At 34.5% G+C, this 21336-nt stretch overlaps 1 protein-coding gene across 3 annotated transcripts; it reads right to left on the bottom strand.

Annotated features, from left to right (window-relative positions):
- Positions 1 to 1540: 1540 nt before the first annotated feature.
- Positions 1541 to 21041, bottom strand: LOC111790094 (uncharacterized). Of its 3 annotated transcripts, XM_087122030.1 has the most exons (17): positions 20754 to 21039; positions 20542 to 20673; positions 18987 to 19124; positions 17290 to 17340; positions 16616 to 16705; positions 16375 to 16521; positions 12420 to 12530; positions 12015 to 12071; positions 10323 to 11063; positions 9659 to 9826; positions 8287 to 8449; positions 5842 to 6002; positions 3365 to 3643; positions 3153 to 3287; positions 2899 to 3080; positions 2130 to 2236; positions 1541 to 1828 (listed from the first exon to the last, which is right to left on the bottom strand). In XM_087122030.1, the coding sequence occupies exons 1-16, from the start codon at positions 20844 to 20846 to the stop codon at positions 2170 to 2172; spliced, it is 2715 nt and encodes a 904-aa protein (XP_086978156.1). In that variant the 5' UTR covers positions 20847 to 21039; the 3' UTR covers positions 1541 to 1828; positions 2130 to 2169. The 3 variants fall into 3 exon arrangements, with proteins under 3 accessions (XP_086978156.1, XP_086978157.1, XP_086978155.1); XM_087122031.1 differs by lacking the exon at positions 2130 to 2236 and having other exon boundaries at positions 5854 to 6002; positions 20754 to 21041; XM_087122029.1 differs by lacking the exon at positions 2130 to 2236 and having other exon boundaries at positions 20754 to 21040.
- Positions 21042 to 21336: the final 295 nt, after the last annotated feature.

Below are 21336 nucleotides of genomic sequence, written 5' to 3'. Positions count from 1 at the left end.
TTCGCAATGTTTAGCTTACACAACCAGATTTAAAATTTTTTTGACCCCATTTTATTATTTTGGATTGTTATAGAGTCTTTTTTGATGAGACACCATAACTACTATCTAAGAAAAGTTAGTGACATAAGTTTATACCAACACTATAAATGGATTTACTATTCGAAGTCTTATGGGATGGATTGGATGAATTGACTGAAGCATAAATATCATATAACACATAACCATTTTTATGTGATTGCGTTTTCCAACTCCAACGGTGAGATCATCCTATGTCTATCATTTTTTCTCAAGTTAAAGTAAGGACTGCATATACGAACGACGATGCCGGCTAAATAAGTGACATTTGTTAGTTTTCGGCACTTGTCCTTTTGCTATGGGTAACGTTTTCTATTTCTCAAACTTTTATTTGAAACCAGTTTAAAAGCATTTTGGATGAAAAACAAACTATTATGACATATTTATAAATACTAAAAATCCATTAATGCTCAAATTTAGAAAGAAATGGAAAAACAAATCGAATTAGCAAATCCCATCTATCAATGGATTAATATTTACCTTATTCTCTTACTGATTTCTGTGTCGACACTTGGGGGAATTTCAAGAACAGTTAATAAATAAATAAATAAATAAATAAATAAATAAATAAATAATAATAATAATAATAATAAAAAGGGACAAGATTTGTTAGCACCGGAGGATGCCTCCTGAATGTGGCCACTGCTTCTCAATCTCAAGTCAGATCAACACAATTTAATATTGAAATTTTTATCCATTATTTAACATTAAAAAATATTTTTAAAAATGCATTTCCGCCTAATCAGATCACCACTCTTTTATTAAATAATAAATATAACAAAATAAAAGTATTTTTAAATCATAAAGCATGTGAACCATAAACATCTCGCGTTCAAACACGCAATCTCTTAATAAACACATCATTCTTTTTTTCTTTTAATTTTTGTTTGGTTAAGCTTAATCTTAATATGCCTTAATCAAATCAAAATCATAAATTAAGAAGTGAACAAAAATTATGTCAGCGCTTCCTTTTGGAACAAGCAAAACTTTAGACAAATAATATAAAAGCCATGAATATGTCCTAAAGCAGAAAAAAGGAATATAAGTAAAGTCAATTCTAAGGTAGGCCACCCATAGCCACAACGTATGAAACGAACAAATATTAAGCCCCACTTTCATTTGAACATTAAAAAGGAAAACCTCGAATACAAATCAAATAACGTGTACGAATGTCAATTTGAGCATAGCCAGACGGATAAAAACAACACGGTTTGAGTCAATTGATCTAAAAAACAGTAATTATAACTTATAGGACCATGCATAGTTATAATTATAATAAATCGTATCAGAAAGCACATAAACTTTGCTCCATACTTTCCCATCAATTCATCCATGCACCAAAAGTTGAGGTGTCTGACAAAGGGTTAGGCCCATGTATGTATTCACGTGCTAAGCCCATGCTTCTTAAAACTCGAAGCAAGCATGGACCTTGAGAAACAAATTCATTAAATACGACTCACATAAGTTGTCAAGACCAAAAAAGCTAAGATTGAGATGTAATTCATTTTCTCCTGGGATTGTAGCTAAACAAACCTAATTTCTCGCTCCCAATTATAGAATAAAATAGCTTCGTAAAGGTCTGATCTGATCTGATCTGATGAACACCAGAAAAAGGCGTAATACAAGGTAAGGCATGTGTTAATATAATATCTTTATAACTGATATCCATGTCTCATTTACAATTTAAAAGAGAAACGGAAACAAAAAGGCTAAATCAACCTTTAACTGACTGCAACTTTGCCTGATGATGAACCTGCAAATGCAAAAGGCAAATTAAGATGATCGAACAGACCGATATACTAATTCAAACTGCAATATCTAAACCCCACATAACCATTATTTGAAAATCTCATTAAAAGTGAAAATAATTCAAACATCTAAAGAAGAAAGGAGACTTCACCAAAGACTAAAATGTGTTGACTTCCATTCTTTTCACCCCTTACCCACTATAATTAATACAAGAAGTAGTCAAGCTACGGATATAGCTCTCTTTCTAGTTTCTGTAAAACAAGATAAGAGTTGGCACTTCAAAAAGATGCGGAAAAAGTTGAAACCTGGGAAAGCATAGGATCACTTGATCAAAGTCTACATCCTCTATATATTGAGTTCATCTTCGAGGTAGTTATACTCAAAAGTGAACTCGGTTTTAATCCTTTGGCACCTACAGTACAAAAAATAATTCAAATATGGTTCCACACAAGTGTATATAAATAAATAAATATATATACATATATACATACATATACATATATATATATATATATATATATATATATATATATATATACATACATATATATATATAGATATATATACATACATATATAGATATATATACATACATATATACATATACATACATACATATATATATATACATACATACATATATATATATATATATATATATATATATATATATATATATATATTGGGGAAGGGGGGGTCGGCAGAACTGTGTGGATGTATAAAGTATTACTTCAGATCATCCAAACCCAGTTTTGCAAGCCCTAAAACTCCAAATAAAACTCTCTCTCTGCAGTCACTTGACCTTTTCCCCAAAACAGTAATGTATTTACTAAAACTTATTTGCATTAGGAACTCGGACTCCTTTCATTATTAGCAAAAAAGGAAAGTGGACGCACGAGCTTCTTAACGTTCCAAGTCTCAATCATATTTTTATAGCATCATATCAGTCAATAACATCTCCATAAAAGTAGAACTAGATGTCATGAAACACAAGATTCCACCTTACATGTACACAAGTCAGTAAGAAATGAGGTAACTAATAGAAAAATTGCCGAGATTAACAAGTAAACATACCATCCATGTTGTAGGTCATCATTATTAACATGAAAATCGAAGTACACATAAGTTCCCTGCTCATATTCATCTGTAGCAACTTTTGGCTCTTCATGTCTTTGGAACCATGTCTGGTATTTTCTGTGATATCTCCAAGATTGTTTCTTTAATTCTCTAGCAGCCAAATATTGTTGATAGGTGTTCTGCGGTCCAGCACGTGATTAAACTCATTGTCACAAAAATAGCAATGCGTGACAAGATATAGAGAGTAATACCGGTTGATAGTAAAATGCAAAGAACAATGTGTCAGTGCCATAGGTCTCGAGACCTAATCGATCCCAAAAAGCAGGATTGTTTATAATAGGTGCCTGTACTTGAGGATAGCTCGGAGGAGTAATTGCAGGGTGTCTCTGCAGATGAAATAAGTTTAGAGTAAAATAAAATCTATGTAATATAGTAAATAAAATAAAGAGATATGTATCTGAACTGGAGTATAACTCCTTGGACGCTCTGAGTCTTTCGGCTGAGGTAGCTTATAGTATGCAGCTTCAAGCATTTGCAAATTGTAGAATTGATCATGCATTCCTCCAGTAGCCATCGAGGATCCACCAAGGCTATCACCAATGGCACCCAAGTCAGAAACACTTCTTCGGCCAATGACACCAAGACTTCCAGAAGGTTGGCCAGGCTGCAAAGGTTGACCAGGAGAAAGGTCATCTTCTCTTGACACTGAAGCAGTCTCGGTCAATGAAGCAGGTACACCAGCCTACAACATACAGATGGTAGAAATTCAGGTTGTTGTTTAGATTATCAAGTGATACAGTTTTTTTATAGAACAAATGACTAAATCGAAAAAAATTAGAGAACAAAGCTCTCATAAAGGTTATTTTAATATATGAAAATAACCGTTTTCTAATTGGATTTAGTAGAAGAAATAGAATAAACACATAAATCATTTTACATTCCAAGTAAAGGCAACAAAAATAATGTCCTGGGTGATACTGCATTAGACCTCCAACTCCATATTCTGAAAAGCAGTTGGTAACTTAGATGTGACTTACAATGATATCAAAGATATAATCGAGAAAATGATAGTCGTATTGAGTTATTAGAGTGTGTTAGTGCGGTGTGGTAGATACATACAGAATGTGAGAGGTGGAGACAATTGGCAATTTTATAGTTTTCCGGGCTGGAAGGTTCCATCCAATTTCCTCAACTTTTCAGTACAACTCCAGTTTCAAGCATTTGGTTTCTATCAGATGAAAACGAAGAGAACATTTGTTCTGAAAGAGTGAAAGCCCACATGCTTACCAACTTGAATCCTAATAGGTGCATCATCAGTAAAATAGGACCTCGAGATTATACTTCCGTTCATTGTGATCAAGTTATCATGTTTTAGAAACCTTTTTATGCCACTTTCAGTTAGTCATGCGTCTTGGTCAGAAGGTGTCAGCAAATCTTTCCTCGCCTTGTTGAGTCTCCACAAATGAATTCCACTTAGTGTAATTTCCTCTCTAATCAACAATGAATTCCACTTGTTGAGTCTCCACAAATTTTCAAGCTCACAAATGAGGGGGTGTTAAAGTAAATATAATTAAATTTACTGTAACTCATCAACTAAAGCTTTTGGGTTTACCGATGATTTAACAATGAATAAAACCCTAAAACTACAACTCTAACCCTAGACCCTAGCTGCTGTCCCTAGTCACCGTTGCCCACAAGACTCCAATTGCAAACTCCCTTCAATACTCGATGTTGCCTGATTTGCTCTACATTGACTTCCCTAGTTTAGTTCATCATCAGACCCCAACTACACAAGGCACGTCATATCCAGTGGGTTGTACTCCCTACAATTTGCCCCTCATCTGTTCACATCATCCTCAATCCATACAGTCCGTTAGCTCCTCACCGTCATTACTCCTTCACCATACGCAGAGTGTGTCACCATCAATTTGGTTCTCAATTTTAGAGGTATTTCTCGATTGTGGGTATTCTACGTTTCTAATTTGGTTTGTGCTTTGATTCTCAATCAGTTTTGTGGATATCTGATTGCTTACGTCCTCTTTTAGTTGTTGGATTCTCTGAAATAAGACAATTAACCTCAACCCAAGCTATTCTTCAGCAATAATATCAGAAAATAAGTCATCTATTGCCAAAGTTTCGGATAAATCATATGCATCCTAATAGTCCTACTGTCCAAGTTACTACCATTCGGCTTAATGAAGATAACTTTTTGCGTTGGTCCCAAAATGTGTGGATGTATATTCATGAACAGAAAGATTGACTATCTTACTGGAGACAAAAAAAATTCTCACTCAAGATGATCCTTCTTTTGTCTGTTAGGATGCTGAAAACTTAATGGTTATAACATGGCTCATGAATTCTATAATGCAGGAGATGAAGCTGTGATGTGTTACACTACTGCACATCAATTAAGGGATAGTGTCACCTGAGGTATTCAGAATTAGGTATAAATCACAAGTCTTTGAGCTGAATCTCAAACTGAGTGACAATCGATAAAGAGGTGACACAGTTACACAATGTATTTTAATGTAAGCAAACTATAAGAATGGACTACAATCGAGTAAAATAGAGAAAGACTTCGTATTGAGCACTGATTGGGATGGTTGGGGAAGAGCCATGGTGAACGCTTATGGTCTAGAGGTACGAGGATAGATGGCATGGTTGGGGTGATATTCTGATGGAAGGGATGGGTTTGGGAGAGCTGGGGGGAGGGAGAGCATTACGTATACTGGGTGCAGGTAAATTGAATATCAAACAAATTTGTTCAACTATTTTCATTTACATAGAAGCTCTAAGCAAACGTTAGGATTGGATGCAGTCTCTTTAAGATACAGGCTCATATTGTTTATGTATTGTAATAATATTTAACAACCTGTTTGACAAGGAAAGATTAATGCACTGAAGTATTGATCATTATGATAGATGAGAAATAACACGTACTGGAGTATCTACCGCATATGATCCTTTTAAGTCATCATCGTTCATCAGATTCTTTCCAAGGACAGAAGCAGAAGCAGAAGCAGAATCAGTAGTATCCTCGGGTAAACTTTGTTGCTGCTGTTGCTGCTGCTGCTCCTCCTCAACTTTTGAATGGGCAACATCTGCATTACACAAGAACTTATCGTCAGTCTTGTTTATTAAGTTCTATGAGAACACAAGCATTTCAGTAATCGATATATCATTTCTGAATTGTAAAGGAAGGCTAACTTCAAAAACATGTGGCAATGCACATCGCCGAGAGGTTATAAATTTAACTGGATCCACCACTTTACTAAATTTCTCAAATTATCCTCCATAAAATGCTTGTTTCTTTTCAAAAGAAACTATCCTAAACTTAGAACCTGATCGAGTTTGATGACGAAAACCCTGTAACTTGACGAGGAAACCACAAGTCAACCTAAACATGTTGAAGAATAAGCCCATGCTTTTCTTACAAAAACACGCCTTTGTAAAATATGTTCTATAGACTCGATAAATATTATTGTACAAGTGCCGTCAGAGTGGCAATCTGAATTCTTAATATTTGATTTCTACGGAGTTAATTTTTCCAAAAGAGACCATTAGAGAATTTGAACCAAGGGAAATTTGAGGTTCCAAATGGCAACAAACAGAAGAATTTAAGACGACATTTTGGTTTGAGTTTATATTCAACATAATAAAGAATACAAAAGAAAGGACATGGAGTCCTAAAAAGAGGCAATGAGCTTACAACACATTCCAGTTGGCAGAAATAACATTCTAACATCGATTGAAAACTAACATAAGAAATCATAAAAAGAGGTTCAATTTTAAGAAAACATAATGCATGGCATGGCTGAAGCAGGTTATATTACTGTTAGTGTTCTAGTCCTAGATGCCTAGCGCACTTCGGAAGGCATGGCATGGCTGAAGCGTGTGTTGAACACAACTTTTAGGGAAACACTCAAAAAGTCCCTCATTGTCCTCTCTAAATTCTTACTCATTAAATCATGACTTTGAACAAAGAGAGGAAGTAAATTGGGATTCCGCACAATAAGGGTGAGTCTACCGCTTAGAAAAAAACACATTTTCGAAGCAAACTATTTTTGCAACTTCTCCATCACTGGGTCTGATGATAGGACACTTTTAGGGTCGTTACCAAGAGGGAAACCCAAGAACGAAGAGGGAAAATAACCTATCTCACAGCCCACTACAGAAGTCCACCTATCCAATTTAGAATGGTCTCAATTAATGCCTACTAACACATGACTTTTAGCACTGTTAATCTTTGATTCAAAATAGACAAAGAAAACAATAAGATACGGTTGAGATTAACAAAAGACACTTCCTTGAGCAAAAAAATATCATGTAATCCGCAAACAGGAGATGAGATAGAGTCTAACTATCCCTCCCTACTAGAAACCCCTTGAGAATGTTACCATCCACACCTTTCAAAACAATTCTACTAAAGACATCCCTAACTAAAAGGAAAAGTAAGGATGAAAGTGGCTCACCTGTCTCAAACTTCTCAAAGCACAAATTGTACATCTCGGCTTACCATTACAGGAAACTAATATATGATTATTGAAAGGGATACTCCCAATGCAAGTGTAAGCTAAAATAGCGAGGTTAAGCAACTCACATCCTCACTAAGCCACTCAATGCAAGTGTGTACATTTTAGGATGCCTGAAGCACTCATCTTATTTTTTTTAATAAAGTATCTAAAGAACTCTCAAAAGATCTCAAATTTCTCCCCAATTTCTCACAAAAAAGCTTTCATCTCTTAAATAATTATTATTTTATTATTCACTATACTACATTTTTTTAATACATAAAAAACTTCAATGTTTTTCTGTCATGCACCTTGGAGGAAAAAAAAACGTACTTTTCTTTTCATTGCTTACTTAAGCTCTAGTAAACTATTGCGCCTCGCACTTCAGACAATCCTAAGAATAGAGTACTAGATGTTCTAATAAAGTACTAACTCATAACAAAAGAGGTGGAGACAGAGGCAGGGAGCCTAAATCTGAGATATTAATCTCGGTAGGAGGGTCAAATGAAAACATGCATTTATGTGTGATGTCCTATCCCAAAGTAATTACATTAGGCATCATAATTTCAATTGTGCCCCCTTCACCCATGCAAAAATTGAATATGAAGGGCACCCACGGGAAGGAGGCGAAAGGAATATGAGGACACGAAGCAAGATAGTACCAAACTCTTTTGCCCTACTTGTCTTTAATCTTCGTAGGACGGTCAAATATAAACACATTTATACGTGATGTCCTATCCCAAGGTAATTACATGGGGGCTTCATAATTTCAATTGTGCCCCTTCACCCATGCAAAATTGAATATGAAGGGCAACCCACAGGGGTGGAGGAGCCTTAACACATTGGAATATGACGACAAGAAGCCAGGTCATACCAGAATCTTTTGCCCCAGTTGTCATTAATGCTTGCTGATTAGACTGCTGGAAGGAAGTTGGCTGCTGCTGTAATGAGCCAGAGGTAACAGCATTTACTCCAGGTGCTTGAACTCCTATTCCCAGACCAGCTTGAGAAGTAACAGATGAATTTTGGGAGTTGAACTGAAAATACAGTAAAACAAATCATTGAGACTATTTAAGAATGCCAAATTATGTTCAGACTGAACATGGCGATCAGCAAGCATAAATATTCACGATAAACCTGTACAGCTATGAAAGGTTCTAAAGAACAATCAAGAAAAGGTTTCCGTTGTATTATGGTGCAACGCAATGGTAAGCTTCTTCAATTTAGTTCAACAACAAGCAAGATGGAGATTAGGATCCGAATCTTTGACCCCTTGGTTGGTATATAATGTCTTATCTATTTGAGTTATGCTCAAGTTAGCAAGTTAGCTTGTTTTGTCTCATGTTAGATTTCACGTTTCTCTTTGGGCTTCAGTTTCAAAGGTCTTTTGTAATTATCCCATAGGTACTATTTTGCACAATTAGAGCTCATTACTTAAGTGGGGCTTCCTTTTGAAAGATTGCTTAATGTATGCCCGTGGATTCTTTCATTTTTTTTTTTTTTTTTCTCCATGAAAGTTTTTGTTCTTTAAAAAAATAAAATAAAATAAAAAATAGTGGCCAAGTCAGCTTATTGAATTCACTAACGTCAACCTCCTAAATGTTAATTTGTTGTCTTTTTAACTTCTCTCTTTTCATACCAGTTCTTTAAGCGGACACTTTTGATGCTCCACATACTTTCTTCATACCACAGAAAATGTACCACTTTTGATGATTCATCAGGTTATTGCCTCACATGAAGGCGTTATCTTTTAGGCATTTATAAATGAACATTTTACAAGCAAAACTTACACAACTATATCAGAATGCAATTAGAAGAAATCACTAAACATTAGAGAACATCAATTTTGTCCTCAACCACCACAGTATCAGCCTGACTCAGTTAAATATCCATCACATACAAGGGGGAGAGAGTATAGAGAGAGAATGCGGAAAGACGAAGGGGGAGAGATAAAGTAGAGGGAGGGAGGATGGAAAGTGAGAAAGTAAAGAGAAGTAGAAAGAATATGGAAAATAGGAGGATAAAGCATTCTCCCAAAAGCCAATGAATTAAGGGGGAAACTCTCCCAATTACTCATTTATTATTCACCAAAGGGGTTTTATTACGGGAACATTTCTTATCTTTCCCCTACCATTCGAAAAACAAAGGCATGCATGAAGAAGCAGCAAAAAGGCCACTGTTTTTCAATAAAATAATTGCCGAACGTGTACTAAAGAAAGAGAGCTTTGCATTTTGAATGAGAAAACCTGCTGAAGAAGTGAACTTTGCTGTTGTGAAGAAAATTGCTTGTGATTTCCTCCACCAAGAGTCATGCCAAGAAGTGTACTATGGCCCTGTTGCTGAACTTGTTGGAGGCGCTGCAAGAACTTCTCCCTCTGATCTGGTGCTATTTCAGCTCTTCCACGAAACTGCCCCTGAAGATGAAATAGTTAACTACACAAGGACAAAAAGTAATTTTATAGATTGTCTTGGGAATAAGCCAGTAATCATATGATTACATCAAAGTCATCTAGAATTGAACCATTTATCACTAAAGATTTATATGAATATTTTATTAAGTAAACAAACAAGGTTCAGAACAAACTTGAAACAATGACAGCTTTTTTGAGAAAGAAACAGAAACAAACTCAAATTATCTTTTCTTTCCTTTCCCTTTCCTTTTTCATTTTTAGTAAAACAAATATGGGGTGAGGAATTGAACTTCTGACCTTAAAAGAAGTAGATACCTTAACCACTGAAATAGACTTGTGTTGGCCGCTAAAATTATCTTTATAAACTTTTTACTAAAGCATATAACTAAGAAATACTTCATCCTCAACAGATTAATTCATTATCAACCCCACAAACATTTATAAGTATTCCAATTAAAAAAATGAACTGAAATTTTGAATAAACTAGTAAGCATCATACTCCTTCATTCGGATTTTGAAAAGAACTTCCTGGCCTCCACTGCATGCTAGGAACCACAGATGGAGAGAAAACCCGACCACCTATAGCCGCTGCATCACTAACATTGCTAGGATCAACTGTAGTTGTTCCATCACTAACTTTAGCTGCTGTAGGCAAAACGATTCTATTACTTAAAGGGGAAACCATGGACTGAACCATGCCACTGTTACCAGCCCGTTCTTCAGCTCCCATAATGTTTCTCATTGTCACTTCAGATGTAGAAGGAACGCTACCAAGAATTATAGTGCTAGGAACCACAATACCAGAAGTATGGGAGGAAGTGGAGGGTGGCTGATTAGTAATGACAGCTCTTCCCATGCCACCCCTTACAAGTCCAGAATCTGAAAATGATGGAGATAGTTTACGGCCTGGGAAGCTAGCAATTTCTTCATCCTTTGCAGAAGTGGGCATATTTACAGGAGATGAATTAGAAGCACCCGTAGTCTCCAATACAGCACGAACAGCACTTGAACCTGTAAGAATGGCTGATGTAGCGGACAAGGCAGACCCATGCCCTGCACCATTCAAGGATGCTGAGGTAGCATGGTTCCCGGTGGGTGATGTAGCCGCAGAAGAACCAAGGACACTATTCTTAGGAGGTGGGTTCTTCAAAAGAGTGTCTGTGTTACCATCTGGCAAAGTTGAATCATCAACCTGATCTGGAATGACAGTATTTTGTTGAAGATTAGGAGCACCAGTAACCTGGAAAATTCATCATCCATTACCAATGTACTCCAGCAACTATACAGTGTGATATTTAGGACAAAACAAGGGTAAAAAACGTGCAAGTATTTTGTTTAATCCTAAGCTACAGTAAAAAAGTTAGCGCCTTGGATTACACTTGCAGATTTATCTCTGCTATTTCACATGAAAATCCTAAAATGTTCTCTGTAGAAGAAAATAGAACACCTAAATTTTGGATAAGGATCTATGAAAATTTTCCAAATCTTCGACAAAAATAGACCTTTGTCAATAACACAACTCCTAAAATTAAAGCAAATTGGCCATGAACATTTGTTAGCCTCGCAATATATAGCCATAATTTGAAGTGAGAAGCCAATTCAATCTCAAAAGGTTGGACCTCGTTGACATGACAACAAATGAAAAGGAATACAATGGGTTTTACAAAAACTAATCCCACAAATCCAATCATGCCGCACTGAATTTTACAGTTAACCATGCTCATCTTTTCCCATCATACAGGGAAAAGAGCATTTTACAATGGACTCCCACCATGATGTAATTAATAGTTATTTTATTTTACTGTGTTTATTTACCTTTAGTTGTTACAGTTTGTGCAGTAACATTGGATACAAATATGGGCTGCTTTGTTCCTTTGGAGTTCAGTACATTTTTAATAAAGAAGCTTGATTTGGTCTACACCGCACCAAGAACGCAAATTACAAGGGCAATAATAGATTTCCATAACATGGTACTTGTCCAGATGCCCAAAAATCAATTTAAGGATCATACATCAAATAAAGCAGAATGTAAATGAAGAAATCAAGTAAAAAATAGTATATATCATAAAAATTTATGTCTCTAATGGCTAATAGACATGCTATACCTTTCAAATTTATCCAAATCCTTTATAATATAAGTTACATAAAAAAGTAAATGTCTCGGATATATTATTAATGGAGGAAGACATACAGGCACTTGAGTTGCCAACGTTGCCACACTAGTCTTCAAGTTGAGAGCTGGTGTACCCTGCCAAAAGATTGATCAATTTATTTATTAAATTTCCAACTTGTTTTTATCAAGGATACAACTATTTAAAAGGCTCTTGAGGCTTATGTCTTAAGCTCAAATTCTTCTTTTTATGCCTTCTTTGGACAATACAAGAAGCTTGCATCTCTTAATAGAAGAGGCTTGCACCTCCACTCAAAGAACAAATTTCCATAAATAGTCCTCCATATTCTCTTTTTTAACAAGGGGAGAAAAGGTTGGTAATCAACCCAAGGCCAAGAGATTACAAAAAAAAAAAAAAAAAAAAAAAAAAAAAAAAAAAAAAAATCATCAACATTATTCTCTAGCAGAGGGAGGAAAAATCAATACCTTCACAAGGCTGGGAGGGCAAATTGCAACCAGATCTTCAAGGGATTCCACCTTATCAAGTGGCAATGAGCTGTAAAGCTCATCCACATCACTGAATTCATCAAAATCCTCCTATACAGACAGTTTTTGAGAAGTCAATGGCTAGTGTGAGTGATATTTCAATGAACTGAAATATAGTCATATGAACACATTCAATTGAAATGAAGAAATAGAAGTACACGGTTTCAGTAGTACTGGTAGTCAAATGAACAATATCAGTCCAGATAAAGACATAAAAATGTATTTGCAGATATATCAATCAACTATTTTTTAGTAGTCCTAAACTATTACATGATATTTCTACATGGCGAACCATTTTTACTCCTCTATAACCATGGTTCTTTTTTCCATTTTTCTATTAAATATATGTGAATGTCAAGGCCAACTAAGACAACCCTCAAGTAATCTAATGAGACAACAACCTAACTTTGCAACATTTGATTATAAGAAAAGGCTAAATTAATAAAAATACCCCTAAACTTTGTAGTTTGTCTAAAAAATACTCCTAAACTTTCAAAAGTTTCAATAATACCCGTAAACTTTCAAATAAGTCTCAAAAATACCCTTACCGTTAGTTTTGGATGGGAATCGTTAGTACTTTGTTTCAGAAATACCCTTCAACTTTTAATAGTATTTCAAAAATACCCTTGAACTTTAAAAAGTTTCATTAATACCCCGCAATTTTTAAAAAAAGTTAAATACCCTTACCATAAGTACTATGTTTACAAAATAACAAGAAATTTTAAAAGTAGCATGAACACTCTTTACCTTTATTTAAAAAGTTCATAAAAATTCTTGCCGTCAATATATGGACGAAAACTGTCTATTGACGCCTCATAGATTATCTCCAAACTTTTTAATGTTACTTTTTCAAAGTTCAAAGTATTTTTGAGTTTTTTTTTTTTAAAGTTTAAAGGTGTTCTTGAAGTTTTTTAAAAATTTTAAAATGTTCTTGAAGTTATTAAAAAATCTTAGGGGTACTAATGAAAGTTTTGAAAATTCAAGGGTATTTTCGAAACACTTTTTGAAAGGTAAAGGGTATTTGTGAAATCCTTTTGAAAGTTCAAGAGTATTTTTTAAACAAAATATTAACGGTTTCCATCCAAAACTAGCGGTAATGGTATTTTTTTAACTTTCATAAAAGTTTAAGGGTATTTTTGAGACTTTTGAAACTTTAAGAGTATTATTAAAACTTTTGAAAGTTTAAGGGTATTTTTTTAGACAAAGTGCAAAGTTCAAGATAACGAAAATTGATTTTAACACCCTATGTGTGTAGCTACCATGGTGCTATTATGATTCTTATGTTATTGACATAATAAACTTAGAAACCTGGATGTCCAAGCCAAATTAGAAAAACAAAAACAAAAAAAAAAACATTATAAGAAATCGAGCTTCCATGAGAAAGACGAAAAAATATATAAAGGCATACAAAAATAGACCAACAAACTATGGAAAAGGGATTTCAATTGGAAAAAATAAAGCCCAATTGATAAATTTACAGAAGATCAATTGTAGAGCTTTTTTTTTTTTTCCTGATAAGCCAAATAAACCATAATGCTGATATGTTTAACACCAATTGCAGGGAGGAAACAAGAAAGTATATTGATCAAAGAAGGCACCTTCAAAAATACAAAATGATCTATTGCCATAAAAGCCACCAATTTACCAAAAAAAATAGAACTAGTTGACAATAGTATGCAGAAGACTATAATTATAAAAATCATTGCGCAAATAACACAACTAGAAGTGAAAATAGTCCCCATGTCTCAAAAACTTTAAAATTGGTTTCCAATCCCAAAGCCTTCACAAAATGGCAGTCACTGCATTGAACCACAGAACCAATTGCAGAGCCCTTTTGTAATCTCTTTCCCGGTTAATACTTAGTATCCCATCAATCAATGAAAAGTTTTGTTTCTTCTAAGAAAAAAAAAAATTAAATATTCACTATAATTATGACATAACATAGTTAAGGAAAACAATCTATCCATCCTTTTGTTTTGGCTCTCATTTTTGTAATGTTATTTTGTATTCTTTCATTTCTCTCAATGAAAGTGCATTTGGTTAGTAATTTGAAAACAAAAATTTGTAAAAACAGAGTTGTATTTTATGTTTCAATGTTTTGGATGTGTAGAGTAGCAAATTTAGCAATCGGATCCTGATTTAAACCATTATTCAAAATGTATTTGATAATACATTTATAAACCATAAAAACGGTTGTAGTTACCAACCAACTAAATATTAGGATGAATCTCTACTACCAATTAATTTATGAACATGTTTTATGTTATATATTTAGAATCATTACTATTTTACAACATCTAAAATTTATAGTATATTATATAATAATATTCAAATTTAACCAAAAAAAAAAAAAAAAAAAAAAGAGTTCATAATATGAAAACATATTCATCAAAGTATTTATTTTTCTCAATGTAATTTTGCATTTAAAAATTTGAATACACTTAAAATATAACGATGTTGTTTTAAAAATTTCCACTATTTGGATCTCAGAATCCAATAACAAAAGCAAATCTATCAGATGGATATTAGCTGAAATTTTTTGACTAAGTGGATCTGAAAACATAAAATATAATCCGGATTGCATACCAAACAGGCCATTGGTTTCTCTTCTAAGTATATATAAGTTTATCCATATATTACATCTCTTAGTGCAAAGCTTAACAAACCATTTTATAATAACTAATATTTCACTCTTCACTTTGGTCCTAACTTTTTAATGAAGAAAAGATAAGTCATTTGAGACTTTCTTCTAGCTTTCATAGGAGGAGAAGGAGCTTGGGTCTATGTGGCCCAGTTTTTTTCTTTTTTCTTTTTTCTTTTTTCTTTTTTTTTTTTTTTTTTTTTTTTTTTTTTATAGTGAGAAGCAGAGAAATTTCATTCAAACAAAAGGCCAGAGCCAAAAACCTTAAAAAAGAAGGAAGAAGGTATCCCTCAAACAAAAGGAAGATTACAAAAAGACCTGCCACTCTAAATGGATGGTAGCAGAGGAATAATTAGAAAAAAGCCAAAATCAGAAAAAGAAGAGAGAGGAAATCGTTCAGAAAAAACTCTAGAATTTCTTTCCTTCCACAAAAAGCAAAAAAAAAAAAAAAAAAAAAAAAAAAAAAAAAAAAAAGCTTTTAGTAGGCCAGTAAATAAACAAGTCTAACTGATACTAGGTTTTTTGTTTGCCAATGGAAGGGGAAGGGGAGAATTTATGCTTCTAAACAGGTCAGAAAAGAGGTGTATTGTCACCCTTTCTTTTTGTATTGGAAGCAGACATCCTTAACCAAACCTGGCTCAGGGACGTAAATGCAGATTTTTTTTTAACAGTGTTAAAGTAGGCCACAACCAAGTCTGCATCATCATTTTTGTTTGCAAACAGCAGAGTATGATTGTGAGCTGGATAATTTCTTTGATTTTTTGGATTGCTTTAAAAAGCTTTGATGCTCATATTAACAGGAAGAAAACAGCTTTGGTTGGGCTTAACTTGGATGACAGTGAGCTGGTGTTTTGAACAGCTAAGAAAGGTCTAGAAGGAAGCTCCAAGCATCCCCTAGGCTTGGTGGGACCTCTTGTCTCCTCTTATGTATCTTCCCTCTTCGATACTGAAATCACTGTTTCTTATCATAAATAAATAAATTCTGAGAAGTCTAGAAGGAAGTTTCCAATGAAGGGCATTCCATTGCCTCCCTCTATGCTTCATATCATTAGAATTTTGAAATGGTCCTTTATTTCTAGTTCTTATCAACGAGAGGAATTTCTCTCCGGCTTTATTTTTGTTTGCTTCGTTGTTTGGGTCGCTTTTTATGCATTATCTTAATGAACGTTACTTACTTCTTACCAAAAGGAGAGAGTACAAAGTACCTGTACAACACAATATGAAAGCAAAAAGAAATGGAAGGTATATAACAACCTGATTCCTTTCCACATAATCTTCTAAGAAGTCCTTGACATCATTGACTTGCTCAGGACTCAATTCATCGTTATCAAGCAGTCTCAAGATTAGTTCCAGCTTCATTATATGAGCCTTGTGCCGGGTAATGGATGTTTCGAGATGAACCTGTAACAGCAACATGGACAGATAATTGAAAACCCAAAGTTATAAGAAAGAACAATACATCATTTTAGAAAATTCAGAGTACAATACTACTTACCAACCTAGGTGGCCTTTGTTTCCCCTTCTTCACAGACAGACCCTCGACCTCAGCTTCAAAGTTATCTATCTGAGATTCCAACTCACTAACCTGACCAGGATAAAAATATTGAGTGCCTGTGTTAAGCAATTGGACAGAGTTTTTCATTTTCCTACCAACCATAAACAACAAAAGAAAAGGTTTATACAAGGTTCTAAAGTTTTGAAAAGTCTGGTCTATCCACAAAAACATCATTTACCCATGTAACTAGCAGGGGACCCACAACTCAAAGTTTGCCATACAAAACATTCTCCTCCATAACAAACTATCCTACACAATTAATTTACCATGCATCTCTTCTAGCATATGTCGGTTGCCCATACCTTCTTAAGAAACAAACTTTCGTTTTTCTTTTTTAAATACAAAACGAGGAGACCGGACTACAAAAACATTTCCCAATTGCCAAAAATTTGCACCATGCCTGACTACGATAATCTTTGAAAATGGAACACCAAAAAGAAGCCATAGTTACATAAGTTTCGCTTTCTTATAAAAAAATATATATTATTTTTTCCAGACATCTGGAGGCTCAAACACTGCAACTAAGAACAACATGCTGATTCTTGAATCAAATGCATTGTTCTCCAATACAGAAGTAGAATCTATGGAGGTTCTGTACAAGTAGATTTTCATACCACATTGTTCAACCAATCCCGTGTCTCTGATTTAGCCTTCTCCTTTGGATCCTATGTTTAAAAACCAAAGAGAAGCTTCATTATAACCAACAATAAAAATAGTAAACAAATTTTACGTGTAGGCAAAGCAAGTATTTACAAGTTATTTGTACATTAACTGACAAAACAATTAGAATTTTCCTTGAGAGCCACTTGAAAGAAAATTGAAATTGAAAATGACTAAAATGATTGACAAGAGGACATATTTCATTATTGACAAGGAAAGGAAGTCAAAAACCAATAAGGTTTTAGATAGAACTACAAATATATAGCCCATAACATAGAAAACTGCCAATATTTCTGAAAATGACACTTGAAGGCAAACTAATAAATGCTGAAAAGGGAGAAACACATAAACCCAAAACAAGGAAGCTAACAGACCAAACTTAAAAATTTAACCAAAAATATAATAATTACAACACTAGTTAAAAAGAAATCTTTGTTATAGAGATATAGCGTCATTCTGGTAGATGCAACTGTGTCTTAGTTATACTTTAGGAGGCCTCATAGGCATACCCTACATTTTATATAGGCTTTTTTTATTGGCAGTTGTATTTCTGCATATTGCATCCATTCCCCCATGAAATTTAGCTCTTCAAAAAATTACTTTTCCCAGAAAAGGGAGGTGGGCGTGGGGTGGACAGTTGGGAGTCAGCACCAAGCAAGGAAGAGTTTACTAATCTGATCCTAAATAAAAACCAATAATAGTTCAGAGAAGCCAAATGAAATCAGTTTCAGTTTTGAGTTGTCCGTAACTGTATTCATGAGTTTTTATAGCAAGTTAGGAAGGACAGAAACCTTACAGTGGGATCACCTGACTAAGAACAATCATCTTTAACTTTTTTTTTTTAAATACGTAATGATAACCACTTCATTCCAAAAAACCAACTCTTACAACCTAACAGGCAATGTGACAAGGTGTCCCCTTCCCTAACAAAGAGAAGTTACAATAAAACCTTCCAGTCTAAGTTGAAAAAATAAGTGGCGTAATTCTACAAGAGCTTGTGTTGGCTACTCCAATTAGAGGCCATGAACTGTACAAGGTTACAAAAATAATCAACAGTGAACTTTTCTGAAAAGATTCTTGAATTCCTTTCCTTCCAAAGCAACCACAAAACAACCTTTGAAACGTAGCTCTGTAGCACCTTAGCCTTATCTTTTAATCTTCCTTCATTTAGGAATGAGATTTTCTGAAAAGATTTTTGCATTTCTCTCCTTCCAAAGAAACCACAAAACTGCCTACGAAATGTCACTCCATAGCACCTTACCCTTATCTTTCAATCCTCATCCATTTAGGGAATCCACCATCCACTCCTCTATAGACTGAGGCATGAACCAAATTAAAGCCCCAACATATTACAGATATCATTAAGAGAATAGCCAACAAAACCTTTAGACACGGAAGACCACCAAGAAGCTTTGATCTTGATTAATCAATGATCAAGCAAAATCAAGAAACTTATCTTCAAAAAATCTTTGGTTTTTTTTAAACCAGATCTCCAAAAGGATAATTGCTAAAAAATAATGGGACAAGCACCTGATCACATAGCATGGAAGCAATATTTTATAAGGATGGAAGCAATTTTTTATAAGCATGTTTAGCAGGTTATCATTGATTTAAGCTCAAAGAGGAGACAGAATAGAGTTAAAGAGCATACAGTTTTAGGTTGTTGACCCAAACCTTCTTTCGAGAAGGCTTTAGTTTTTGTCTCCTTTTCACAAATCTTAAATCTTTCCATTTCACGCTCAATAAGTTTACGAGCATCCAACAAAGCCTGCTCATAAGAGGCACTGACCTGTGTCAACAAATTTCAAAATAGAAAATAATTAGTCTCTATAGACAAGAATTATAATAAAAATAAGATTTCTCGAAGTTTATTGGATATATCTCTTGGTTCACAAAAATCAATCAAATAAATTGCTACAACTTGTGTATTCTAATTTTTCCAGATAGGGAATACAAAACAGATATTTTAAGTAGTAATTAGAATATTTAAGCAAGATGATGTATCAGAATAAGACAGATAGATAAATTAGATATAACTTTTCACGAATCTTAGAATTAGGAAGGTTGGTTCTTTACATTTCAGAACTAGAGGCTCTCAAGAAAAGTGAGGAGTACTTAAGATCATAAGCAGATACTCTTGAAGACTGGCTCTCTTTCAGGGGGGGTCCAAAGCCCTCTCAAATTTGGAACTGTTAACTGCAGCATTAGTCGGTTATGTCTTTCTCTGGAAAAATGGTGGAAGCAAATTAGTTGAGGAGTGGCCAGGCTTTGCGTTTGATCATTAGCTTAAATCAGCAAAGGAGAATATTATAATCTGGAAGAAGAAAACGCTTGGCAACCTTAAATTTCTTCAAGAAATACTTGGCTAATGGAGTCAAAGAAATACACCTCACAGAGGAAGCGAGAGTTTTAGTCTTAGAAGAGGATCAGGATTCAAGTTTCTACCACTATTTTGTGAACAATAGAAGAAAAAATTTTAAACATCAAGATTTGAACAAAAGTTTGGCTGTGGGAGGAAATTTGTTTTGAGTTCAACCATCGGGGGTGGGGAATCAAATCATCGACCTTCAAGTTGATAATATGTAGCATATCCATTAAGAGTTGTGGGAGAGGCCATTATGTTTTTTTTTTTCAAATTCCTCATGGAATGGGCAAAAAGTATTAGATTGATTCCTCAGGTAATGCATTAAAAATACAGTGTGGCCAAATATTGGGTCAGTATAAGATGCAATGGATGCTGGACAGATGAGGTGAATGTTCTAGGCTCCCTTTTATCAACCAACCAATCAACCTCCAGGTCTACAGTCTACTTTTGTTAATAAAGAGCTTGACCAAAGCCATATGGAAGACCAAATATCCAAGAGAGCTCGAGGTTTCTAGTAGGAGACGCGCTAGATGATCTCAACATGGGGTATAGAGTCCAAGGTAGGATGGATCTCCCCATTTGGTCCATCGTAGGTAAGCTGTGTTTAGATGTTACGAGCTACAACTTCTGGATCTTTAAAAGGTAAACGGACTTCAATTCTCAACTATAAAATGGTCGTGCGAGTGATCAACTTTGGTATGTACTAACTACTAAGAACCGATTGGATGAGCGCAAAAAGAAAAGGAAAAAAAATCGCCGTCCTAGGAATGAATTTGGCATTGAAAGTGGACAGATATCAGAGTAACGTTGAGAACATAAAGATACAACAGAGAAGAGAAACCTTCTTATCCTTAATCTCACTGGACTGAATCCAGGTCTTGATTTGGTCCCTGTACCTCTGAAGCTTCTTTATTTCCTTCTTCAAGTCCGCCTCAAATTTCTCCTTCTGGTTGGAATTGTCGGTATCATAAACCTAGAAGCGAGAGAGACGAGAAAAAGTAAGGGCAAGCTCCAAATGCACACGCAAAGCTGGCAAGGGTGGTGAAAACGAACCTTGTTCCAAATGCTGTCAAAGACGTCAACCCCTTCTTGTACCTTCTTAAGAACTCGGTCAATTTCCCCTTGGAGCTTCCGACTCGCACCCATGGCGGAACCAGAGATGAAGATTTCAGGAATAAATTATGGAAAACAGGAAGGTGGAGGATTGTTAAGGAAGGGCGAAGGAAGAATGAGATTGGCTCAATCCCTGCTGGGTCTCTCTTGTTTCATATGTACGGGCATCGGTTGGGAGGAAAATGATCAATTGAGAAGACATAAAAGACTCGGCGCGATGCCTTTGTTACTCCGTATTGTTCTATTTCTCATTTAACAGGATGTTTTTTTTTCTTTTTCTTTTTCTTTTTTTTTTTTTTTTTTTTTAACAATATATAAATTATAAATATTTTAATTAAAAGATCTGAAATAGTTTGTGTTAAAGAAAACAATTCCAAAGATAGTTAGTTTAAGAGATAATCTAAAAACATAAATTTGAAAATAAGGGATCCAATAAAAGCAATATTATATTTCATATTTTAAATCTTAATTCGAGCCGTTCTTCAAAGATATAATATATCTATCGTAGTTACTACTAAATATT

Source organism: Cucurbita pepo, chromosome 3, assembly GCF_057944985.1.
Source record: "Cucurbita pepo subsp. pepo isolate OVF chromosome 3, ASM5794498v1, whole genome shotgun sequence".
NCBI classification, from domain to species: Eukaryota; Viridiplantae; Streptophyta; class Magnoliopsida; order Cucurbitales; family Cucurbitaceae; genus Cucurbita; species Cucurbita pepo.
Note: the sequence above shows the minus strand (reverse complement) of the source record. Positions and strands in the feature narration are given on the sequence as shown.